This window comes from Parasteatoda tepidariorum, chromosome 12 (genome assembly GCF_982258835.1).
Source record: "Parasteatoda tepidariorum strain Cologne lab strain chromosome 12, Ptep-v5.0, whole genome shotgun sequence".
NCBI lineage: Eukaryota > Metazoa > Arthropoda > Arachnida > Araneae > Theridiidae > Parasteatoda > Parasteatoda tepidariorum.
Genome location: NC_141766.1, coordinates 53,162,535 through 53,189,870, shown reverse-complemented (window position 1 = coordinate 53,189,870; position 27,336 = coordinate 53,162,535). Strand labels below are relative to the sequence as shown.

Here is a 27,336-nt window from a genome sequence, read left to right as displayed (position 1 = left end):
TTAATGAATATTGGCTCCAGGAGGGCCCAAGTTATTTTGCTGCTAGGGTTAATTTTCTCACTAATGAGTGATTATGTAATTTTTGAGTTGAATATTCTTAAATGTACGTTACCAATACAGTGCCTTTTCTAAAAATAATCGATATGTTTCTTCTCTTTTTAGAAAATTAATAAAACTTATTATTAACTAAAATCCTACCTACTGACTCAAAAGACGGAGATACAATTTCAACCAGTGTCACAAAAGAAAAATACTTCGCTTTTCCTTTTAATGATTCGTTAATTTACAATTGTAATTTTTCTATCTATTTTATTTTTCAAACTTACTTAGTTATATCTGTTTAAATAATTATTTTTATCTTGAATTTCTGAAATCATTTTAAATTTAAATTTTTAAGCAGTAATATTCACGTTTTTTAAATTTAGTATTTTCGATATATTTCAATTTTCCATAAATAACTGTTTACAAACATTTTTTTTCAATTTAATTATATGAGAAAAAGTGTATATTCTAGTTTTCTTTAGTTTAAAAGAAACTATGGGCAACTTCAAATCTTCTCGTATAATTTTTTTTACATCTCAGAATTTCAAACTATTTAACTTATAATTTTTAAAGTTTTTCAAACATTAGTTCATTAAAATTGAATATGAAGAAATTATTTTAAAATAATTTCATAAGAATATTCTTAAAATTAATTTGAATAAATTACATTATGTTTAATAAATGATGAACTATTGTTTTAAGAACTAGAAAAACTAAATTAATGAATAGTTAACTTATGTTTTAAAAACTTGTTTTTTTTTATATTTAGTTTTCTTAAAAAATGTAAATATTTTTTTTCATATTCTAGTTAACTTTTGCTAAAATATGCTCATTAATTTTCTAAAAAAGAATAAAAATGCAAGAAGAACTTATTTTACTGATACCAAATAATTTAATTTAAATAAGTATGCAATCACATTAAAAAGCTTTTTTCCCCACCGCCATGCACACATAATTGGGATATTTTCGTATCGGTACCTGTTTGTTTCAATTACATTTGTCAACGCACTAAAAGAATTTGAAACTTGCAAAAAAGAGGATTGCGGGTGGTTACGAGTTACACCTCGAGTTGGTTTCCATCTAAGATATTTTTTTCTCACGTTCCTCGAGGACCACTGCCCTGTAGTTGCCAAAATATGGAGATTATTTTGGTGCAAGGTCCGACGCTGAAATCTTCCCCATATAATTTGTAATAATGCCTTTACTAATCTTTTTATAGTTAGTAGATTTAACAGAGAGTAATCATTATAAAAGATTAATTTTTCAAATTTACCAAGAATTTTACTTAATTTCAAAATAAGCTCTTTTAATATAGTTTTTTCCTCTTCTTTCCAAAAAACGTTATAAACATTAAAACTACGCTTTGGTATAAAGTAAAAATTCATATAAAATGATAAAAGTAATTTTTATTTTTTGTTTTACAGGAAATGTCGAAAAAACTTTTAGTTCTAAAACGCGCTACTAGATAGCAGCATCAACAGTGTACATTGCTCGATTCAAAACCGGCACCATCATGAGTTGTATAATTTAAAATAACCTCTAAAACAACTGACACTATATATCGATAAAAGTATTCAAAAAGAAGATAAAACAAAGGAAAATTATAGACCTATGCAAAAGGAGGGGGAAATAATAATTAATGAAAATAATAACATACAACTGATTAAAAGAAGAAGAAAAACTGAAAAATAAAAGATATTATCTTTTCATCAGCCCACATGATTATAGCCGCAAAAGAGGGTGCTTTCTGATATTGTATCAATATAGCCAAAGCAAAATATATTAATACAATAGTGTGAGGAGCACTCAAAAAATTTTTTTTACAAAAATTACAACAAATAAAGTAGAACGCAATAAGTAAAAATAATGCGTAAAAACAGAAAATAAAATAAAAGAAAAAGAAAAAACAGTATAAAACAAAACAAAAACTATAAAGCGAGTAGCGAAATCAGATGTACTTACATGAACAGGAAATTTTTCAAGAATGATTTAAAAATATTTTCGCAATAAGATTGTCAGATTGCAAAATATGAAAATAATAGCGCAAATTGAATGTAACTAGAGGAATTTAAAGTGCCGTTCTTGCTGCATTGCTGAAGTGATTTGTTATGATGTGCATTGATTTGTTAGTTACCTAGGATGGGCCCGAAAAGGATGTGCGCGAGGTAATATTATGCTGGATAATTTAAAAATTTGACCACAAATAATATTAGAAAATAAATATTTATTTAAGAAAAAAGATAAAATAGAAAAGAGAAACATAAATTGCCTGTTTTGCAAATAATTTTAGCCACGGATTTGCCCGAAATGGATTTGCATATGAAAAAATTATATAAATTATCAAAGAAAAAAAAATTAGTAGAAAATTTCAACACGGATTTGCCCGAAATGGATTTGCACATGGAAAAATTAATACCTAAATTTTTGGTAAATAATCGTACCAACGGATTTGCCCGAAATGGATTTGCACATGGAAAGATTATAAAAATTAACAAAGAAAAATTTTTTGGTGGATAATTTTAGCCACGGATTGGCCCGAAATGGATTTGCACATGGAAAAATTGTATAAATTAACAAAGGAAATTTTTTAGTAAAGGAAATTTTTAGTAAATAATTTTGACCACGGATTTGCCCAAAATGGATTTGCATACGGAAAAATTATACAAATTTACAAAGTAATTATTTAGTAAATAATTTTGGCAACGGATTATTGTTTTTCTTATCTTTCTTCGTGTTTTCTTTGTATTTATTTATCTTATTATATATATATATATATATATATATATATATATATATATATAATTATAGACCTATGCAAAAGGAGGGGGAAATAATAATTAATGAAAATAATAACATACAACTGATTAAAAGAAGAAAAAAAACTGAAAAATAAAAGATATTATCTTTTCATCAGCCCACATGATTATAGCCGCAAAAGAGGGTGCTTTCTGATATTGTATCAATATAGCCAAAGCAAAATATATTAATACAATAGTGTGAGGAGCACTCAAAAAAATTTTTTTACAAAAATTACAACAAATAAAGTAGAACGCAATAAGTAAAAATAATGCGTAAAAACAGAAAATAAAATAAAAGAAAAAGAAAAAACAGTATAAAACAAAACAAAAACTATAAAGCGAGTAGCGAAATCAGATGTACTTACATGAACAGGAAATTTTTCAAGAATGATTTAAAAATATTTTCGCAATAAGATTGTCAGATTGCAAAATATGAAAATAATAGCGCAAATTGAATGTAACTAGAGGAATTTAAAGTGCCGTTCTTGCTGCATTGCTGAAGTGATTTGTTATGATGTGCATTGATTTGTTAGTTACCTAGGATGGGCCCGAAAAGGATGTGCGCGAGGTAATATTATGCTGGATAATTTAAAAATTTGACCATAAATAATATTAGAAAATAAATATTTATTTAAGAAAAAAGATAAAATAGAAAAGAGAAACATAAATTGCCTGTTTTGCAAATAATTTTAGCCACGGATTTGCCCGAAATGGATTTGCATATGAAAAAATTATATAAATTATCAAAGAAAAAAAAATTAGTAGAAAATTTCAACACGGATTTGCCCGAAATGGATTTGCACATGGAAAAATTAATACATAAATTTTTGGTAAATAATCGTACCAACGGATTTGCCCGAAATGGATTTGCACATGGAAAGATTATAAAAATTAACAAAGAAAAATTTTTTGGTAGATAATTTTAGCCACGGATTGGCCCGAAATGGATTTGCACATGGAAAAATTGTATAAATTAACAAAGGAAATTTTTTAGTAAAGGAAATTTTTAGTAAATAATTTTGACCACGGATTTGCCCAAAATGGATTTGCATACGGAAAAATTATACAAATTTACAAAGTAATTATTTAGTAAATAATTTTGGCAACGGATTATTGTTTTTCTTATCTTTCTTCGTGTTTACTTTGTATTTATTTATCTTATTATATATATATATATATATATATATATATATATATATATATATATATATATATATATATATATGGGTCATTCTCACAAAAACAGTCATTTTCATGTCCCCAGTCTATTTTATGTTTGTTTTACAGCTTACGAAAAAAAAAATTCAGGGAAAGTGTCCTTCGGAATGCAAGCTAACAAAAGAATAAAAATAAAATTATCAATTTGTATTTTTTATTTATTTTAGGTGATTAAAATATACCAATATGTCATTCCCTCACTTGTCCCCACTGCTGATTTAAAAAAAGAAAAAAATTGTTTCTGAAATAAAATAAAATTCGTGTTTTTTATTTCAGAATACTGAAATATAGAATTCAGAAAATCAATTTTATATTTAATTTCTGATAAAAATATTAACACAGCACTATTTTAAACTTTGTCCCCAGTGTTTCGCGTCATTCCCTCACAACAATGTTCTTATCACCTGCAATCTTCTTAGAATAAAAATATTTTAATAAAAACTTCAGAAGTAAACAACTGGCATCATAGAACAAAATTGCAGTATGTTTCCATCTTCAACTTAAAGAAGCTTTGCTGTTGAATAAATTTGAATGAATCAAACCAGGTAAAATTTTTTACATTTGTCATTCCCTCATGTCATTTTTTAGAGTGAAATAAAATACAACTTCATCGAGAAAGTGGATAATTATATGTTGCTTTCTTGCATGAATATAATTGTATGTGATTGACTTCAGAAATTAATTAGGCCTAACTGTTATTTTTAAATTTTATTGAATTCGTCATTCCCTCACTAGTGTATAAAGTGAGGGAATGACGCTGAAGTGAGGGAATGATTCAAGATGAGTATATTATCAAATTTTTTTTTGTTCAATCGTGCCAGCCAATTTTATTTCCCAAACCTGTAAAAACTATTAAATATCTAAGACTAAATTATAATAAATATTAGATATACTTAGTATTTTATCATTTTCAAACTTTAGGTAGATGTAACTTAGATAAAAGCATGTATTAAAATAAAATATCATTCCCTCTTTATTAGTGTCATTCCTCTCACTTTTTAAATAGTGAAAATAATTAATTTACTTATTAATTAATTTGAAAAATAAATTTAAAAATTAATAAATTAATTTATTAAATTAATTAATTTATTTATTAAATTAATTAATTAATTATTAATTATTATAAATTAATTATTTAAAAAATTAATTAATTTAAATATTAAGTATAATTTATAGGACATATACTTTCTTTATAATGCCATTACATATTTCTATTAATATAAAAAGTTTCAGAGCTTTTTATTCACTTTACTTTTTTGGGATTTCATGAACTGAAAAATGACAGTTTTCGTGAGAATGACCCATATATACACACAGAGGGTGAGCAAACACTTCTATATTGTGCATTTTTTCCTCTTTCTCCAGAAATACTTAGCATAATAACATATCATGGTAGTTAATATATCTTGTTTCATCAGAAAATAAACGAAAACTATCATTTCTTCGACCAATATTTTATTATTAAGAGGATCCTGCAAATACTGGACTTACTTAATAAATGTTTCATTTAGTTGGGTGGAACTGTTATCATCTGGATTTTCTAGAAAGTCTGGTCTGAGGTCAGGCCACCGGTCAAGGACAAATTCTTGAAATTCTAAATTAGGCCATTCTGATGTTGATAAAGTAACATCATACCGGGTATCTCTAAAGAAATAAAAGGTTTTTTCGTTGATTTGTTATAAAACACATTATTTACATTCATAATAAAACTAATATTTTTCTCAATGAAGTATATAAATTTTTCGCTAAATGAAAAAAATTATTATTATGTATCGAAAAACCAGAAAGCTTTTCTCTAATTATATCTAAGTTATAATCTGCGTTTTAATTTGCTGATGCTCTACTAATTGACCAGTGTACGATGAGAGGCCCCCCCCGAAAAAAACCCCACCCTAAATAAGTTTTGTTATAGTGATCTGATTTCTACATACCAAAAACTAATCTTAATGCTTGAAGGGGTTGATGTTATATATGCTTTTTAATTAATGCTTGCTATTATTTTCTAAGGTTACGGAATCCAACACAAATAGATAGATTTGAATTTCTAGCGAAATTGGAAAGGCAGGCACAATTTTTTTCTTTTTTAAAATACGTAATTTTAAATTACTTAATTCTGAATTTGAACGAAATCGGTTTAATAATTCTTGAAGAAAATCGAATTTTTAACTACTGCTTTTTTTTAATAACCGTCTGATCAAGAGAACATTCAGAGAAATTCAGTTTTAAAGTCGTCCAAAGGCAATATGCAGAGTTTCTATAAAAACCAGAGCAAAATTACGAGATAGGATATCCAATTTCGATAGGCAATGTGAACCATATTACGTATTTTTAATATTTAGTTTCATTTAAGGTATGTAGTTTGAGATAAAAAATAATATATTGAGTTCAAATGCAACTTTTGACAATAAGTCCTCCTCCTAATCATTGATTGTGAAAATATTATAAAGATAGTTATAGAGAAAAAGTACAAAGAGAGAATATTTACTGTAGATATTATTCTAAGACCCGAGGTTTAAATAACATCAGAAAATGCAATTTTTAATTACAAATATGGAGCTTGAATGAAAGTAAACTCAGTAATACGACGTAATATTTGTGAAAAAAACATTAAGTTAAACTTAAAATTTTTTAAAAAAAATTATTTTAAACCCTTTCACAAAAAATAGATAAATGTTAATATTTAGAATTTTTTTTTCATATATAGGGATATTTTTCAAGAATATTTCTTCACATTCGGTCAGGAAATAAAATCTACTAGCCATATCTTATAAAATATATAAATGCTTTAAAACTGCCCCAAACGTTACTTAAATCCAATTTCCCAAATTTATCGGTGTTTGCCTATCTGGTAGTTCTTTTTTTTAAATCTAACAATACCCAACATCTCTGAGTGCGTGTTTTTCCTTTTCTTAAATACGCATGTCAAGTATAAAAATTTAAGCTGCAAAATGTTCGACATAAGTACGAATATAATTAAATAATAATGATGTTCGGTTGATAATATAAAATTTAATAGCTTTGCTAATTGAAAAATTTTACAAATGCTTACTAAAGTTTGATGTGATTATTTAGCTTGCCCTTCCCATATTGCGAATTTGAATATTAAACTGACTTCATTATTTAGAAATTTTAAAAATTTTCTGAATTTATTTAATAAACGATATTGGTGTATTTAAATCACGTCTTAGCATAAATCATGTAGTCAATTTACTGTTTAGTAATAGAAAGAAAAACTAATTCTAAAAATTAAGGTGATTCTTTTAAAAAAAAAAATCTAATTGTTTATGTATACTCACTGGCATGCAGGCTTGCAGAGCACGGTGCATTTATTGTTTTCATCATCATCAAATTCTTTCTTGAACCTATCTTTGCATCTTTCTTAGAGAAAATAAAAGAGTTAAAATATATTTTAGTTAAATATTGATAACTTCTTTGGGAAATCAGAAGCATTGGGGAAATATGAAAAATAATTTAAATTAAAAAAAATAATTCCTACTTATAACATATTTTACATATTTTGAATTTTGTTATTTTGCAGTTGAAAATGTTTCCAATAAAGTTGTATAGCTTAAACCTCGAATGCAATTTTAAAAGACCCTAGCATCCTAATAGTTTAATTAATAGTTTAATGTTCCAATAGTTTAACCCAATAATATAATTTTGAAAGACCCATTTTTAACCCTAGGATTATTCAGTGAAGCACAATTTATTGAAACGTCGTTTAACCATATTGTCCACTAACCAGATCGATCAAAAACCTTGCGTTTTTGCCCGCCCTTTCCAAAGTTATTTAAAACTTGTCTGGAAAAGCTCAAAAGAATTGTCAAAAAATTTGACATTCTTAGAAGACTGAATAAAAAGCGAGAATGGAAACAACATTGCCATTGTAATTATATCAAGTATTTTTTAAAACAAAATTAATACAGTTGATTGATTTTAAGCTTTGTATTGGTCAGAGAAAGTAGCATACGAAAAAGTTGAATTTCAAAAATACAGATAAAACATAATATATTTGGTTCGAAGAAGAAAAGCTATCAGCATTGAGATTTATTTATTATTATTTTCTTAGAAAATGATTGATTTGTTTTGAGCGACATTTTCACTTCAATTATATCGAATACTTAAAAAAAAATCGATAGATTTCAAGCTTTGCTTTGGAAAAACAAAGAAGCATATGAAAAAGTAAAATTTCGAAAATGTAGATAAATTTTGATATATTTTGAAATGGAGAACGAAAATAAAGAATCAAAATTTCAAATGATTTTGAAACGAAGATTCTAAATTTGAAGTCAAAGAAGAAAAACCTTCAAAATCGAGTGAAAGAGAGAGAAATTCCTTCTGCAATTTAAATATATGCTCGAATCTGAAAATGATGAAGATTATTCATGATGACAATGAAAATTTTTGCAAATCAGTGAAAACTGTGGGGTAATACCTATCCGAATTTAGTGTTGGAAGACTAAAATATGTGAAAATGATTATTTTATTCCATGTTAATACCGAATCGTACGTTTTAAACACGTCAAAGGGTGAAGTTAAATCTTAACACCACTAATTGATAAAGTTTACACTAATCTGCAGCTCGTTGGTAAAAATATTTGGTAAATTTGGCTAATATTTAGTGTATATTTAAATTATTAAACTTAATGTAAGCGTAAAATGATGGTAGGTCATGTTTTAAAAGTATAACAAATGCTAAATAAAATTTATAGGCGAATAATTGTGCAATTTCAAACGTGCGAAAATATGGTGGTTTGTTTACATAATGTGTACTGGTAAGTTCTCTCTGCTGAAATTAGTTGACAAACTGACCATAGCTTATTTAATAAGTTGCCTCCCGTAATACTTATTGATTAAAAATATTGATTGTGGTTGATTATTTTGCTGCCAAGTAATTTCAATTTTCATGTCGGATTGATTTGACAAATAACTCATTTAAACTGTTATAAAATGCAGGCATGTTTTTAGTTGTATAAAGGATATTTATGTTCTCATAAGATTTACATAAATATGTCAGTCGCATAAATTAATTTTATAATATTTAACTTTATTTGTGGTGATAAGAAGAGGCTAGAGGCAATAAGACATAAGAGTGACAACTTTATTGCTTCCGACTTTCAGAGCCAACCTCTGCTCTTGACACCAAAATATTGCATCAGAAGGTTGTGAGGAGGTACAAAAACAAACTAATTTATTTAACAAATGTAAACATTTTAATCTAAACTAAATTTTAAAAATATAATAATTCTGAAAATATAAATAGATTCCATGAAATCAGTACCACGGCATACCATATCCGCAAACAAGAAGACAGCAAATAACACTGTTTGTGACAAATATCAGTCGGATTATCTCACAAGCACGCGCACTTCCTCGCGAATTCTGATGTGAGCTGATTTCCATTCCAATGAGCCCAAGAAGTTAGAGGTTCATTAGTTCGGTCTCACAAATCACTGTGATATGGTGTTTACCTTTTAATCGACCAACTGGATGAGCAGTGAAGTTCGAGTTCCTACATATTCATTTCGGTTACGTTCAAATTCATATTAATATTCTGTTTGTGCTGCCGATGTGTGATTAAAGAGCTACTTTTTTTTTAGAGAATTATTATATATATGTTACTGTGAATGACCGAAATGAAGAGAATGCCGACTTTCACCGGTGAATGCCAACAATCACCTAGTCGCTTTGGTGAATGTCCGAAATATTTGCTACATCCGATTTGATATTGATTTATTCGTTGATCTTATTATATTTCTTTGATATTTTAATAGCTGCTGAGGATAGATTAGGAAAAACATCTGTACTGGTTAAATGCAAACTAGGCAGTGGCCCTTGACCTTAAAAAAACATTGATGTAGGCCAGTGGCACTTAACTAGATCTAGTATAAATTTCGTACATTTACCAAAGCGACTAGATGATTGTCAACATTCATCACCGGTTGAAGTCAACAACCACCAATTTCGGTCATTCACAGTAACATATATATATATATATATATATATATATATATATATATATATATATATATATAGGCATCCTGGATTTATGATTCTTGCTTTAGAGTATGTCATGAAAGTAATTTTACTGCTTCTTATGTGCATCTTATTTTACTGTAATTATAAACTTTAGCATTACTGAATAATAAACAAGAACATGAATACTTTACGCTAAGTAGTGTAAAAAACATTCCAGGGGTTTCACTGAACTAGGAACTATACTTGGTTTTGGTGTAGTTGAGCACTTAATGAAACAACACACTGATGTACAGCATTTACCACCATTTTTAGTGTTCGGATACATGAAATGGTTTTGTCTATGAAGAATCGCAAAATTTTAAAATTCTGAGCTTGGCAAATGTGTGAGAAGTTACCTAATGACAAAAGCAATTTTTAAATGGATGCGGGAAGGAGTGTTTGTTATCGAGATCGGCTACAGTTCCTACCGGTCCGGATAATCGACACTATTGTAGTTTAAGAAATAACAACTAAAATCTAGTAATTGCTACAAAAATTTTCAATAAATTCTAGTGTGCTACATAAAAAATAACCTTCTTGAAAATATTTACCTTCCTTATCATTGCAAGGATTACAAAATTTAAATGAACTGTTGATGAATTGTTCTTCAACGCAGTCACACTTGTTAAGAAGGTGCAATTCCCGACAAACTGATTGGCAAAACTAAAAATAATAATAATTCTTTTTTTTGACTGAAAATTTTAATAAAATTTTTTGAAACATAATTAAAAATTTGTGTCTTATTATTTTAATAGCTGCACATATATATCTCAAAAATTCCTATCGATATTTTCGTTTTTATTTTGATGAAAAATAACATTGTTAAAATATTTAAAAATACTAACTAAAATTTTTTTATTTATTGAATGCAGTTTCTTTAGGAAAAAAAATTAGAATTTAATTACTTAAATAAAATGAATAATAATTAGTAATTAACTAATTAGGGATTTAAAAATTTGTCTGGTACTTCATGCCTTATAGAATTCTTGAAAAAAAAAAAAAAAACTAAAAGTGCTGTAAAACTGTAATTAAACTGGGACATTTCAGCGCCAGAAACACACGTTATTCAATAAAATGCACGGCTAAAGCTTATTAATGCACGACAAATACATTTCACGGTTTAAGCTTGAACTGATTACTCTGGTCGACGATGGATAGCAGCGCCATCTGTCGGTAACTAAGTTCCAAAATTTCTATATAAAGTTTTTAGAGCTTTCGCAATAAACATACAGTTTGTTGCATACCTCTACCACCACTTGTTTCCGAGATTTTTTTAATTTTGCTGTATCATCTAGACACTCAGCATATACTGGACTAGCACTTTTTTCTTACATGGACCTCAATTGTGTGGACATAAATTAATAGGTTAAGATGACAAATATGTTTCAGCCTATACAACGCTTTAATAATGAGTTATATCATGGACTCGAAAATGATGATGAAGTTTGTCGTCCATGAAATGGTTCTCGATCTGGGGGAAAAACGTCCTGTAATTCTTGGTATTATCATCTATCCAGATTATTCTGCAAGTAACACTTCACAATTCAAGGAACTAGGAGGACAGCAAAATTAAAAAAAAAACAGTTACGGTTTTCGCTATTTAGTTTCGGTTTAAAATATTCATTTTCTTTACTACTGTTGACACATCTTAATCATACTCTGTTTCATTATCTGAATAATGCAATTCAAGCTTTTCTTCAGCACAGTCGTTATCGTAGAGTTTATTAGACTTTTGGAATTTTAAATACTTACAGCACAGATGCTTGTTTTCTCTTTTGGTACTATCTGTAGGTAAAAACGTAAATATATGAAAATATTTATTTTGCAATTGAATTTAAAAATTTTTTTTTAAAAAAATATTTCAATCGATAAAATAAATTGATATCTTTAGATTATCATTATCTACCTTACATTATTTATTTATATTTTTACAAAGTATTTTGATTTTTGATACAACAAAAATGATCAATTTCCATAGTTCTAAAGAAGAAGAAAAAGAATTCTCGCACTGTGTCACGAACACGGTTCAAAAATATTCTTTTTTTTTTATTGAAAAAAAAATTATGGATTTGTTTCTGTTATAAGTACACTAAATGCTAGGTTAGTTGAAAACTTTTTTTACATATATATTAGATGATATTTTCATTAAAAAAAGAAACAATAAGAATATTCATATTAAAAGTCTCCGAATAATAAGATTTCAGTGAGAAAAAATTGTATCAAACTTCACTTGAGCATTAGCAAGATATAGCGGAGCGAAAATACAGATTACAATCTTCAAAAACTAGCCTAAATGAAAAAGAATGACGGTCCCTAATAGAAGTGGATGGAATTTTTGAGGCACCTTGTACATAAGTGCTCGGTAGAATATTTGCTGTTTAAGGAAGATAATATACATGCTATTACAGTTTACATAAAAATAACAGTAGTCGTTCCGATATCCATGAATTACCTATATCCACCAGTTGATTAGCCGTAAAGTTCTGCAGTGGGTGAAGACTTTTTCGGGGTATGACATTAGTGCGCTAGCATCTGTAACACTGGACTGAAATCTATCGCGATTTCGAGTGAAATTGCCGACGATTTCCGAGAGTCATAATATTTGTTCATGACATTCCATTGTGATTAAGAAGCACAATAAATAGCGGCAGTGGTCAAGCATGTCATTTACTTGTAAATGTTCTCTTTCAGAGGTTAACTATTACGGATTGACTGCTGTTGGCGCGGGTATCTCCCCTTGGCGGAAAACTTTTTACTCCCTCCGATAATTTCCTTGGTGCCGACCTGGTGGCCGAGTGGTTAGCGTGCCTGACTGCGGAGCCACTGGTCGCGGGTTCGAATCCTGCTCAGGGCATGGATGTTTCTTTATCTCTCTCTGTGTTCTATGTCCTTTCTCCATTGTGTGTGATTGCGTGAATGTGATCTGCCCTATAAACTGGTTTGTGGTTGTGTGACGCGAGCGACGCTGCTCCACCGCCGTGGTTTCGCCACAGGTGCCCACTGGGTAACGAGAAGAGCGTGGCAGTTCCGGCATTCCTGTGGCCAATGGGATTACCCCCCTTGAAAAAACTGGCTTTTGGTTTTCCGAAGCCTTTTCATGAAGTCAGTTGGCTAATAACTGGATTTTAGAGGGAGTGATGTGACTAAAGATAAGCCACGTTTAAGTTTTATTTCGAATTTTTATTACTTTCTGAATTTCCCTTTTCCTTTTTTTTGGATAACAAGCAAACATCAATGAATTTATAGTAAGATGTTTAAAAACTCCCTCCCTATTTCAGGATTACCAAAAAACAGGTAAGCCACTTTTACTCCGTACCTTTTGGGGCCATCCGGTCAAAATGACCAATCTCCTAGACTACCAGTGGTGCTCTAATGAGCCCATAGAAGATATTTTGGCTCAAGCTAAAAACAACGGCTCAGCAGACTTTTGGTTTAGCATTGAAGCAAAAGAAAAATCTTGTGCTATACCACAGACCTCACCAGTTCGCCTTAAAGCAGACCTAAATGCTTCTGTACAAAAAAAATTAAAACTATTAGATTCTAAAAAAGCGGGTCGCTCCTTATCCAATGTGACGACTTAGAAATTTGCAAAATACATCTTAAAGATAAACACAATCCTAGAGATTCCTGTAGCAGCTAAATGCCTTGTAGAATGTATTTCCTCCAAATTTATCCTCCGGAACTTTCCTGTTGAAACTTCGGTTTCGGACATTAGTCGGGAGTTCAATTTAGAAAACAAGACACAGGTTCTAGAAATTCGTCGGTTTTTAAAACAAGGGAAACCGCCAACCACAATCCTTTTCAATATCTTAGGTACTGTTGTCCCTGAGAAAATCCGTCTCTGGTATCAATACTATGAGACTAAACTCTTCCAAGATAGCGTTACCTTATGCAAAAACTGCTGGAGTTTTGCCCACCCCGATAAATACTGTAAATCCCCAACCAGATGCCACAACTGTGGAGGCCTTTCCTCTGAACATCAGGGCCCATGTACTAGGGTCCAGTGCTGCAGAAATTGCAACGGCAATTATAGTCCAATTCAGCGTGATTGTCCTGCATTTTTAAATTTTGAGAAACTAATGAGAATTAAGTCTACCCATCATGTTCCGATGAGTGAAGCTAGAAGAATAGCTTATTTGAAAAAGCCCTCATACGCAGAAATAACTCAGTCTGTGCCAGGAGAATATATTACCTGAGCAGAGTTGAAATCAGAACACAACAAGTTCGCGGGTTCCATGCAACAGCTAGTCGAGAATACCTGCGCAAATCAAGTTTCTATACTGGCGGCCCAAATTGAGAATTTGACGGCCTCTATAAATAATATTCTTATCCCCGCGATAACTAACATCCAACGAAGCACCACTGCCCAGGGTGCAATCACAGAAAATAAAATCTCAACCTACTCATCCGACTTCTCTCCAGAACGGGCAAAAAAGAAGAAGAAATCGAACACACCCCCTACTTATGTGCAATTCACTACAAATCCTCTCCTAACAGCTGATCACCCTATAGTTCAGGATCTGCCTATGCCTATGGACAACTCCTTATCAATGCCTCTAATACCGTTGAATAACGATGAGGATGAATTATCTCTTGAGCCTTAAGAAAAGGCTTTATTAAAAATAAAAGAAAACTCTTACCTTACTGCATACTCTGTCCCAAGCGTTTAGAAAAACTTAAAAAGGAAAAAACAAACTTTTATTTTTATTTCTTATAAACTATGTCAATTCCGATATTTAATATAGTGCTATGGAATGCTCGCAGTCTTAGAAATAAACGCTCATGGCTGAGTCAAAACATCTTTTCAGAAGCCGATATTATCGCAATTCAGGAAACCTTCCTTCAAACCGATGATCAAATTAACTTTAAAAATAAAATTACTCTCCGACAAGATCGTGACCCCCCCCCTAACCATAGAGGTGGTGGCACCCTCTTAGCTATTTCAAAACATATCCCATTTCAAAGAATTTATTTCCATAATCTCCCCCCTTCCCGAATTGAGACCCTCGGTGTAAAAATTCAAGTTAATAATAGACAAATCACGGTAGTAAATATCTATTCACCAGACGGTAATTACTCCTCACAATGGTTGGAAAATTTCCTTCCCAATATTGAGAAACCCTTCATAATCGTCGGAGATTTTAACGTAAGACACCGAGCCCTCGGCTCTGTCTCGTGCTCCCAAACTGCTGATATCTTTCTCGACTGGATCCTAACAAATAATATTACTATTTTGAATACAAACACTCCCACCCACTTTGGCGGCACACATCATCAACAGTCATTATTAGATCTTACCCTAGTTTCCCCTGAACTCTTCCAGAAATCTTCTTACTCTGTCTTCCCAGACCCTTTTGATAGTGACCATTTTCCAATTATAACCAAAGTTAAATTCTCCTTAAACAACCCTTGCATACCACGCCCGTACCTCCATTTGCAAAACGCACAAAATGAAATCGCTCAAGCTCTGTCAAATAATAATTTCAACGCAAAGAACATGGAAGATACTTGCAATTCCGTAGTCAAAGATAATACCCGATTTACAAAATTTTCCCCGCATCCCACAACTCCGTGGTGGGATAAAAAATGCGCGTTTCTGCTAGGTCAAAAGCGCAAATTTTTGCGTGAGGCTAAAAAACAAGTCTCATCCACATTTTGGCTTAAATACAAACACTACTCCGCTCAACTCCGCCAATACATTAAAATCAGAAAAAGAATCAATTGGGACAAAATTTGTTCCAATTTAGGTTCCTCAAAAAACATTTTTAAAATCTTGAAAAGTATCTCAACTCGAAATTCCTCTGATCCCTCAGAAAACTTGATTTTAATCCACCAAGCGACGGCTATCACCTGCCCACTCGACCAAGCGAACCTTTTTGGGGAGCACTTTTTTCATGCTCAAAGCCCCTGCCCAATCCCTTTCTCATTCTGGGGTACAGGCTACAACCACTTGGATACCCCTTTCTCGTCTACCGAACTGGAAGCAGCTATTCATCGAACAAAGAACACGGCACCCGGACCAGACCGCATTCCGGCTATTCTCATTAAATTTATTCACTCCCGTTACCCAACTAAGCTCCTTCACTTCTTTAATGTCATTCAAGATACAGCCCAACCCCCAAGTTCATGGACCCAAGCAAAAATCGTTCCGATCTTAAAACCAGGAAAAAACCCATCAGAAATTCTCAGCTACAGACCTATTGCTCTCCCCTCGACTTTCGCCAAGGTCTTCGAACGTATGCTTTTACAAAGGCTCCTTAATTTTAGCCTTCAACAAAATATCTTTCCCCCCTCCCACACTGGCTTCCTCCCTTTTCGTGACTGTAATACAACTCACTCAATACTCTACCATGACATACGAGAAGCACGTGAACGGAGAAAATTTATTGCTTGTGTTGCACTCGATCTAGTCTCGGCATACGACAACGTATGGATTGATGGTCTCCTCACCAAACTCCTCTCGATCGGCATATCTGGAAAAACAACGCTTTTCTTGCAAAACTTTCTCTCCAATAGAACCTTCTACATCTCCTGGCGCAACACCCCGTCTAAAGATTTCCAGCAACCCCAGGGCCTACCGCAGGGCAGTGTCCTCTCCCCCCTTCGTTTTATGTGTTACCTTAAAGACATTCACAAACACCTTCCCACTGGAGTTAAAATTCTTGTGTTCGCTGATGACATCTACATTTACTATGCTGCAAAGTCTTTTGACAGGGTTATTGCTAAACTTCAAGATGCCCTCATCACCATTCAAACTTGGTGCACTGAGTGGAAAATGGCTATATCACCTTCATTAAGTGCAACTATTAATTTCTCTAACAAACGTCTCTCACCTACGATTCAGTTAACAATTTTTAACGAACGAATTCCCCAAGTTAATTCCATCAAAATTCTCGGCATCCATTACACTGCAAACATTTCTTTCCTCTGTCATTTCAAAAATTCTACCTCCGTCACTGATCCCTTGGCTCTCACTCCCCAATAAATCGCCTTTTGCCTAAATTCCATTTTACTAGACTTAAAAAGAAACCTCACCTTTTCCTCAAGTTTCAGGACATCTTCAACCAAAAAGGCATAAGTAAATTCAATATCATCCCCTTCCACATTCCAGTTTTCCTCACAGATCTCCCGAACCTCTGTCTTTTTGTACACGATCTTCCTTTTCAAACTACGAAAAATCTCAACGAAATCCTCCCTCGCTAACAGGAAACCCTCCACGCCCTTTGGAAAGACTTTGTCATCCTGGCTACCGATGCCTCAAAATCCAGTACGAACACTGGTATTGCGGCTATTAGCTCAAGGAAAAACATGTCTTATATCTCTCAAATCCATCCTATTAACTCAGTTTTCGCCGGAGAAGTTTTAGCGATTTGGTTAGCAGTCACAAAATTCACTACCGAGTATCTAGATTACGTTATTTTATCGGACAGTAAGTCCGCAATCACTGCCCTCATCTCAGCTACCCATAAATCCCCTAACAGCATCCTCCTCTTACAAAATAAGATAGTCTCAGCAAGTGCAAAAGTTAAATCAATTACGATCGCCTGGACACCAGCACACGTTGGCACCCCCCCCCCCAATGAAACCACTGATAAGCTGGCCAAACACGCCACCAATGCCCCTCGAGCTATCCCTTTTATCTCACCTGAAGACTTGTCATATTCAACAGTTTTAGACTCAAACCGCGAACTCAGTAACCTCCGGACTAACTCAAAATACCACAAGCGTTTCCCTTTTGATCACCCCGTTCATCTTTTGAAAGAATGGTCACTTGTGTTGAAAAGTGGCCAGTAGTCAAATTTTCTCGTTTTGCCCCATACGTTGATGTAAAAATTGTTTCTTTAACCCCTTGGGGACGGGTGATTCAGAAAAGCATTCGTACAAAATCAGGATCAGGACGTAATTAAATAAAAAACGGTAACTTAAATGTAGTCGTTTCTAATTTGACAGACTTACTTTGCCTTTACTTTAATTATTGTTAGTTTAATCATATATATAATCAATGTTAATTCAAAGTTTAACTAAATAGTTTTATTTTGAACAAAGTAATGGGGAATTAAATAAATCAAACAATTATAGCTCCGCCCATAAATAAACTGCTAAAGAATTACTTTGATTGCCAGTTGTATCTTTTTACCATGGTTGATACGGTTTTATACTGGCACGTATTTGTGACAGTCGGTGCGAAAGGGTAAATGTTAATTAATAGAATTGCCGTAATGAAACAAAAGGAAAAACACTAAATATTCAACAAATTATAGAAATATATATTTCCTCAATTAATTTGGCGGTTTTTAGAAATTTACAACAGGTAAACGTTTTAGGTTAAAAAGAAAAATCTTGCAGCAAATTTATGGGGCATAGATTTTTCTTCTCTCGTATATTTATTTCAAAGCTTTTTGACTAATATCATAGCAAGTAGTAAACTTGTAAATCAAAGAAAAACAATGGAAAATTATCCAACAACGGAAAGGGTAATTTTTTGGGCTAAGTGGACTAAAGTAAAAAACAACGTGAATGAAGCACAAATATAAGTACAAAAAAAAATGACGAACTCTAGTTGTAGTTCTAAAAACAAGAACCTGCAGTGTATCTACCACTACAAAAATATAATTCCAATTCACTAGTATATAAGACATGTTAACTCGATTCTATGTAGGGGTACGTTTTCATAGATGAATGTTGACATTTGCCGATTACTTCTCATACCTGTGAGCCTTGACCGAAACTCCCACTTCGATATGAACACGCCTATCTTGACAGTAATGACCACTTCTATCTGAACACGCCTATTTCGATGCATGGTCCACATTGAACAGTTGACTTGCTACTTGTGACTGCGACATTATCTACTTCCTCGCGCTGTTGTTACTCAGTTTCGATCACACACAACATCGGCCTGTATACACTCAGTAATGACCACTTCTATCTGAACACGCCTATTTCGATGCATGGTCCACATTGAACAGTTGACTTGCTACTTGTGACTGCGACATTATCTACTTCCTCGCGCTGTTGTTACTCAGTTTCGATCACACACAACATCGGCCTGTATACACTCAGTAATGACCACTTCTATCTGAACACGCCTATTTCGATGCATGGTCCACATTGAACAGTTGACTTGCTACTTGTGAATGCGACATTATCTACTTCCTCGCGCTGTTGTTACTCAGTTTCGATCACACACAACATCGGCCTGTATACACTCAGTAATGACCACTTCTATCTGAACACGCCTATTTCGATGCATGGTCCACATTGAACAGTTGACTTGCTACTTGTGACTGCGACATTATCTACCTCCTCGCGCTGTTGTTACTCAGTTTCGATCACACACAACATCGGCCTGTATACACTCGAAGGCTAATGGCAACACGAGAGCGACCTCGACTGTGAACTTAATACAGGTCTCAGGATAAGTACTCAAAAAGTACGGTGATCTTAATACAGCTCTCCTAGCTTCTCACAAAATAGCAATGTATCATCTAATGGTATTTGTTCATCGAATTCTATCACAGATATAATTCTGGTGGGGGAGTACTATAGTGTATCTACCACTACAAAAATATAATTCCCATTAACTAGAATATAAGACATGTTAACTCGATTCTATGGTGGGGTACCTTTTCATAGATGAAGGCTGATATTGTCTATAACATATCCTAACAAACCTTCATCAGTGTCTAAACATCAAGTGAAAGTGGGGAAGTAAAGAGACAAACACGTGTAAAGTGATCTATATAAACAATGGGACCAAATAAGAAGTTGGAACCAGAAAATCACAATGAAGAGATAAGGCACAGATGTGAGGAAGTTTGGTGGGAGCCCCAGGAGGCAACAGATTAGCTAAAAATGGACATACTGGGAAACGATGTGATACTCGAAAGATCATTAGCTAGATTATTAGTTTTTTCAGTTACGGTTTATTATTAAACCCCTTTGCATATGTTTGTCGCTTTGCTTCTCAACCTTCATTTGCCTTTTAGACACTGAGAAAGGTTTTCGTTTATAGAACTGAAATTATAGTATGTCAAATTTTTGTACTTTCATTTGTGCTTTACTTACGTCGTTATTTGCTTTAACCGAAAGTTACATCACAATTTTTCGGTATTTTTGTTAATGGAAATTAGCCAATGACGTATTTGAAATCTCCACTATCAGTCACAATCGAATGTCGTAATAGGGAGAAGAAATGTACATGTAACAAATCACTAGAGGGAAAACTGAAGTAGAAACTTGCTGTGATGAGAGGAAGAAATGTGCATACATCAAATAACAAGTAAAAAACATTATGAACTTGCAGAGAATTAAAATCAGAAACTCCGGGGGAAAAAACTTACACACTGTTACATAAATTTGCTGCTACGAAACCTTTTTTTTTCCCGCCTTAAAACTGTTTCCCCGTTATAATTTTTTGAAAACCGACAGTCTAATTTAGAAATCCATGTATGCAACTTATATTAGATAATAAACAATTAAGTGCAAAATAAGATTAATTTTTGGTATTACTTCATATGTATAATACTGACGACTCTTCAAAATAAAGCTGTCTCTTGCTTTTAAAATATCATATAATGGAGAATCTTCAAAACTTTTTGAGCAATCACCATACGGAGTAGAAAGTCTTTCAATTTCTCGCTAAAAGAAGACATAATAATGATGACTTATATTACGCAAAAAAGAACACTTGCTAATTAATATGAATATAGAGTATATTGAGTAATGTATTAGTATATAAAATTACTAAATGAATTAATTACATGTATTGTATACATCTTCAGTGGGTCGATAAATGAGTACCAAGCATGCTTGGGAACTGGGGGTTCAGCGTTCGGCTGACCACCTGATCACCCAAGATCAAGAAAACTGAGATGGGCACAGTAGGCCTAGCCCTCTATGGGCTGTCACGCCGCTAAGTTTAGTTTGTATACATACATGAAAGCCTTGTATTGAAAGCTATACAAATTTTCATGTCTCCTAAAATTATGTAATTTTGAATGAGAAAAATCAACATTAGAATGATAGTGTTTATTCGGTTTTTATTCACTAAAATTGCAAAAAAAAATTTTTTTAAATTTTCTTTTTTGTTTGACCAATTTTCTCTACGTTACAAATTATATAATTTGAAGCTACATTAATTAAAATGAGGTAAAATATTTCATAACTCGTAAGAAAATAATTAAAATTGATAAGGCGTGAAAAATTTATTCCCTTAAAAAAATCAATGAATTAACTTAACAATGCTTAGTGATACATTCATATACCAGTTCAATATCTTTCTCCAATTTCTCATATATAAAATATATATTTAAGTTTTATCTTCGTTTATTTCTGCAAGAAATCGCTTTACATGAATCGCATTTTTTATTCTTGTGGAGAACCAGATGAATTTTGTTTTCATCTGGTTTCTTTAAAAAAGTTATTCATCTCTGGAGAAAAATTCATACACTGTAACCAGATTTTAATTCTTTCTTGGTGCGTTTTCGACAATCGTAATACAAGATCATTTATAATCAACTCACAAAATTTATATTCTTTGAACTCTCTATAAAAAAGTACTCACAACAGTCGGCACTAAATATTATTTAACTGGGAATTAGAATTTAATTAAAATTTGAGAAATAGTTATTGTGGTTAAATGGCTGGTCAAAAAGCATCAAATTCTGTTTTAGTGTCAGATAAAACTGAAAACTATTTGTAATAACTTCCTTTTAGTTCAGTGATTACAAAACACCCTGTATATTGTAATTTGATTTATTCGATACCCCTCTTTAAATATAGAAATGCACAGTCGACGAAATAAAAAATTGTCCTTAAAAACTTTTAAAATAATGGTAAGACTTTAGCACAATTACTTGACCGACTTTCACGAAAAGTCCGTCTTGTTCCGCGGAGGTTCAGGGGATAGAGAGTTTGCCTTCCAATGAGATGCCCCTGGTTCGAACTGTGGTTTCTGGTTGATACGAACTCTGCACCCATCTTGCTCCGACCGACATCTTGGCAGACGGATCACCGGTTCCCCTTGCCGTTGGGCTAACCGTGTGATGTTTCAAAGTTTTCCTCTCCATGTAATGCAAAATGAGGGTTAGTTCCATTAAAAAGTAGTTTGTCCCAATACTTGAACCAGGTGCGCCTTTTGTTTTCTGTTCTGATTCAAAATTACAAATCTACCGAGTTGAACATTGATAGTCGTAAACTCAGAAATAGACCAGCTGATTATAAAGTAAAAAATATATGTCTTAAATATCGTGGGTCAGCTTTTTTTCTTGAAACAGCTGTAATTGCATGTCTAGGCAAGAAAACTCAGTTAAAGATGTATGTTAAAGAAAATGACCATAGCTATTACTTTTCCTACTTTTTTAAACTCTAAGTATATTTCTTACTGGGCAAAGTCCCAGACGATGGGGTTGAAATGCTGGGTGTCTTACCTATGTAACATTTCAAGCATCTTTCCAATTTCACTCTTACCGTATTATCATTCAAACTGATGCACATTGATCTGAAGCTGGGTGAGCTTCCATCCGCCATAGCGGATTAAATCTTCGTCCTCCATAATGTCCAGTACCTCTAACCACTGAGCCATCGCGGACATTCAGTACTTAAAAGAATTAAGGACGAAATCATAAAGTACTTAATAATAAGCTATAATAACCATGATGAGTTATCGTAAGTGCTTGTAGCAGTCTCGTGCTATATTGTTATCTGTCATTGTGAAAATCTAGTTATTGTTTTATTCTGATATTTTACTAATGCACAATTTTTTTTGTGTATTTTTAGTAAGTATGCGCATTCTTAAAGATGCTAATTGATGTTCGTTTTATTTTTCGCCAGGTCAAATATTAAATATTAGGAAAATTATGTGAAGAAAATGGAACATTTAATGTAGGGTGAAGGTAAGATTATTATTTTTTTTTAACTTTTGCAAAATAATAATGGTGTGTTTATTGTGCAAGACAGTTTAGTCTACGTCGAAAAAAGCGAATACAAATAAACACTATTTGATTCATAAGGAACATAAATATTTCAATTTAGTAGCTGAATCTTGACAAGAAGTATTATTTGTAAAGTACTTCTACTTTATTATTTTCATTTGAAACAGTATTTTATAGTTGTTTACTAAAATTTATTAAATATTAATGTTATAATAAATTATTGGCTTCAAGTGAAAACAAAAATATTTTGTATTGTAAACCTTTATTTCAGTAAATGACGTAATTATTATTTTTTAAACATTGTTTTCAAATAATGCCCTAAGGAAAAAAAAAAACTATACAAGAGCTATAATAATTTAACAAAAGTCACATTTATAGGTATATCTACTTATCCGGCCTCCTTTATCACTGCCTAATTTGAATGTGGCCTTTCATGGTAAAAAGGCTCTCCATCTCTGACTTAAACTTGTAACCAGTGTCCATGTCCCAGTACCACGCTGACCACTAGCAAGTCGCGGCCAATGGTTTGGGAACTGCTTAACTACACTATTAATTGACGTATTTAAGGTTGTCTTTTCCGGTCACTAAGTTTGCTACTTAATACGTGAAAATCTTGTCACAGCAAATCATAAGTAACTAAGGGGAATACGTTTTTTTTTTTATTTTGATGACCGTACCCATTTAAATGTTGAGAAAAAAACAAAACATAATTGTAAATATACAGAAAGAGTGCCAAAAAATATATCTTACGATTCTAATACTCATGTAAGACTTGGTACCCGGATGAAGAACTATTCCTCCCCGATCAACTGTTGGATACGCGTAACGAGGGTGAACCATGATTCGAACTCCATATTCAGGTGATAATAAATCCCAATATTGAGTTCTTTCTATATTCAAGGTTAAAGTCAAACCTGAAATAGTCATTAACTTTAAAAATATAGTTAAAATACTCAACAGTTTAGCCATAACAAATTATGTTTTAACAGAGTCTTAAGAATAAATTTTATTCAGAAAAATAAATAAATTGAAAGATATAAATCCGGCACTGGAAAAGAAAAATTAGGAATAATTTCGAGGTTACTATAAACTGGAGTGATTTTGACTCCTCATTCCGTAAAAAATGGAAATGCAGCTGTCTTTTATGTTAGGCCATTAACTTTTAAAATCTTCTTACGTAGCACCCACCAATTTGTTCCTTTAATTTAAAGTAACCCATGCACATTCGCGCATACATTCTGTGTTTTAAAAGAAAATAAATATATTGTTTTACTACTCTTAAACGTTAAACCCAGAGCACAAAAGGGAAAAAAAAATATAATATATTTACAGTTCCTGTTTTACACGTGTATTTTAAGACTCATGTAAACATTGAAAAGAATATAGAAAACAGTTTTTTATTTATAAGAGATTTTTTTTATTCTTATTTATCTATGACAAACTGCTTTAAAATGTTTTTTTTGCTTATAAAATAGTTGTATGTTAATAGTACGTTTATTTTTCATATTTTCAAACACGTGACAGCTTACTCTCTTTTCACCGACTTCTAAATCAAATGAATTATGTACTTTTTTTTGTCAGCGCAACAACCCCTTGCAGGCCTTGTCTGCCTCAGCAGCTGACAACCGCCAGCGCATCCTATCTATGTATACCTATCTATCTCCTATCTCTCTAATGTTTTGGGTTTTCAGGTCATTTTCGATGTCGTTGAGTCATCCAGTAGGGGGTCTACTCTGGCACGTGATCACTCGGGGTTCTTAAAGGTGACGATTCTTATGGAGCTATTTCCAGGGCTACTCCATAGATGGATCAGCCATCTCAGCCTATTACTGCTGATTATTTGTGTAATTTGGGGCTGCTTTTCGAGTCGGTAGAGCTTGAAGTTATATCTCGTTCGCCAGCATCCCCTTTTTTTGAATTGAGCCAAAGATGGCTCTAAGGATCTTTCTTTTGAAAAAGAATTACTAATCTGCATGATTGTTTTATATTTAGAATTTTTTATTGCGTAATTGTTATGTAGAGTTTTGCTGTTTTTCCTCTTGGGAGATGCCGTCTTGGCTCCATACGCTTTCTTAGAAGTTTTTTTACCCAAGTTTTCTAGAAATATTCGGCATCTATAAATCAATCTTCTTTATATAAATTGATTACTATAAAGTACAAAAGTGTTGTGTGTTGATATGCCCAAAATATTACTGAATATTGCGATAGATAGGCTAGCAATTAGTCTTTCTTTCTGTAGTATAGGCTCTTATCATTTCGTCTAGTGAACCAACAGCTATTTTGGTTTCATTATAGTCAATAATACTCAATAAAGTCAATAAAGGTTACTGAAAAGGTTAAAGTTTTAAGTCAATAAAGGTCAATAAAGGTTTAATACTCATTATAATCAATAAAGGTTTCTTTGGTTGACTGTTTTAATTTTATGTAATGTACTTTAGAGAACAACATATTTATTTTTCTCTGGAATGTAACTCACCAGTGTCGTATATCTAATGAAGACCAATGTTGAACTGTATTTTTCTTTTCCCGATGTTTTCAGTATTTTTGATGATATAGAGGGTTTATTTTTTTATTTTTTGCTGTACCAATCATTGTTATTTTTCTTCGAAGCAAAATTTAACCAAATTCATGTGAAATAAAGAAATTATTAGAAGTAATATTGCGCCCTCGTAAATCGTAGGATCTGTTCATAACTACTCTCAATCCTTAGAATTTTTCTGGAGAAGAATCTGTTTGGTTTCCAATATGGTTGGATACATAACAAGTGGCATTGTCACACAAAAGACAGATTTTAATGCCTTATTTATCACGTTTTCTAGTCATGTATTGACTGAATAGACATTTTACTCTAAAAGCAATAAGTTGTTCGTTTACTTTTTCGCATGCTTCTGGATTGAAAAAATTTGTTAAAATCTCTTCCCGTTTGTCCCATAATTACTTAATACAATTAAATTCGTCATTCAATTTCATTTGAGTTTCTATATCATTAAATTGAATAACTCGAGGTATCATTTTGAATTTAGAGAAATTATAGCCCTCAAAAAAGCTCTTTTCTGGCATTCATCCCAAAGACTTGTCGCTGCTTCATTCCTCGACTTGTAAACACCCACAAGCAGCAAACGGCCAATATAGACATCTAAATCATCAATATTTAGATCTTTCCAATTTTCTTTATACATACATTATTTCCCTTCAAAATTTATACAAAACTGAAATTTTCAAATTATTAGGAAAAAACAGTTCAAAATATTCATCTTCCATTCATATTGATGAAATCTAGTAGGACTAAGACTTAGATTCAGAATTGTACCACATTGTAAACGACCAACATTTGGGTATGTTTTTTTTGGCAGATTTTTTTTCCATCTTTAAAGATCAAATTATAAGGAAACTTCTTGTCAATTTCTATTTCTTCATCATAATAAGATATAGAATCACAAACTTATGAATGATCTTCTTCTCAAACATATTTAATTTTCTTTGTAATTTCCATTATATTGAAGTATACTTTGCAACTAAATAAACAGAACAGAACAAATATTGCTGTTCTGTTATTTGTTAAAACTAATGTTAAAATTAACATGTTAAAATTAATGTTTTTTTTCCTCAGCAAAACTAAAAATTTAATCGATTTTAAATTTCAGAGTTTGGTTAATGTAAGAGTAAAGAAAAAAAAGTCATAAAGCCTTGAGAGATAATAACAAATAGTTATTTAGATATCGAAGTTGAAACATGTGTTAAGTTCCAAAAGGACCTGAGGAGCTTTCTAGGTTTAACTACGAGAATTTTTGCGTTGTATTTCGAATGTTGTGGCTATTTGAACAGGATGATTCATAACAGTTGTTACAAATTTTTAGGAGAATTACATTAAAAGGAATCACGCAGCACTGCATGGTCTTGCACGAGATTCATGGTTAATATTATTCGTTTTCGTTTTTTTACACATTACGATTTTTATATTTAACTTATAAAATATAACTGTGTGAATTTTTTTTAAAAATGTTTGTCCAGTAACTGTATGTACCGAAAAAAATTTATAAATTACATTTATGACCTACATAAAATATGTAGTTCAATTTTCAAATATCTAATATATAATTGAAATTGAATGGTGGTGCACTGAATTATTTTGATGCAAGTACTTACAATTTTTACGCTAGAGCCTTCTGTAAAAAAGTCTTAAAGAATAATTTTGAGATTCCATTACATCTTTTAAAGAATACTTTTGAGACTACCATGTACTGAAATAATCATAACCATTAGACCATTAACTGAGTTGTTAGAAGTTGAGTTTGCTTGTCAAGAATGACTCAGCATAGGGGTTA

At 31.9% G+C, this 27,336-nt stretch overlaps 1 protein-coding gene and 1 long non-coding RNA gene across 2 annotated transcripts in view; one reads left to right on the top strand and one right to left on the bottom strand.

The window, feature by feature from the left end:
• The window catches only part of LOC107450802 (acid-sensing ion channel 4-A), a 44,807-nt gene that overhangs the window by 6,556 nt on the left and 10,915 nt on the right, over positions 1-27,336 (bottom strand). The window contains exons 5-9 of the mRNA XM_071188430.2: positions 23,762-23,925; positions 20,589-20,717; positions 10,628-10,739; positions 7,355-7,436; positions 5,550-5,702 (exon numbers count right to left, since the gene is read on the bottom strand). Of these exons, the coding sequence (XP_071044531.1) occupies positions 5,550-5,702; positions 7,355-7,436; positions 10,628-10,739; positions 20,589-20,717; positions 23,762-23,925 (640 nt within the window). The remainder of the gene's footprint in view (positions 1-5,549; positions 5,703-7,354; positions 7,437-10,627; positions 10,740-20,588; positions 20,718-23,761; positions 23,926-27,336) is intronic.
• LOC147801096 (uncharacterized) lies at positions 4,338-26,519 on the top strand. Its single transcript, XR_015430897.1, has 3 exons — positions 4,338-4,603; positions 22,911-22,972; positions 24,703-26,519. It is a non-coding gene; the product is annotated as an uncharacterized LOC147801096 (long non-coding RNA).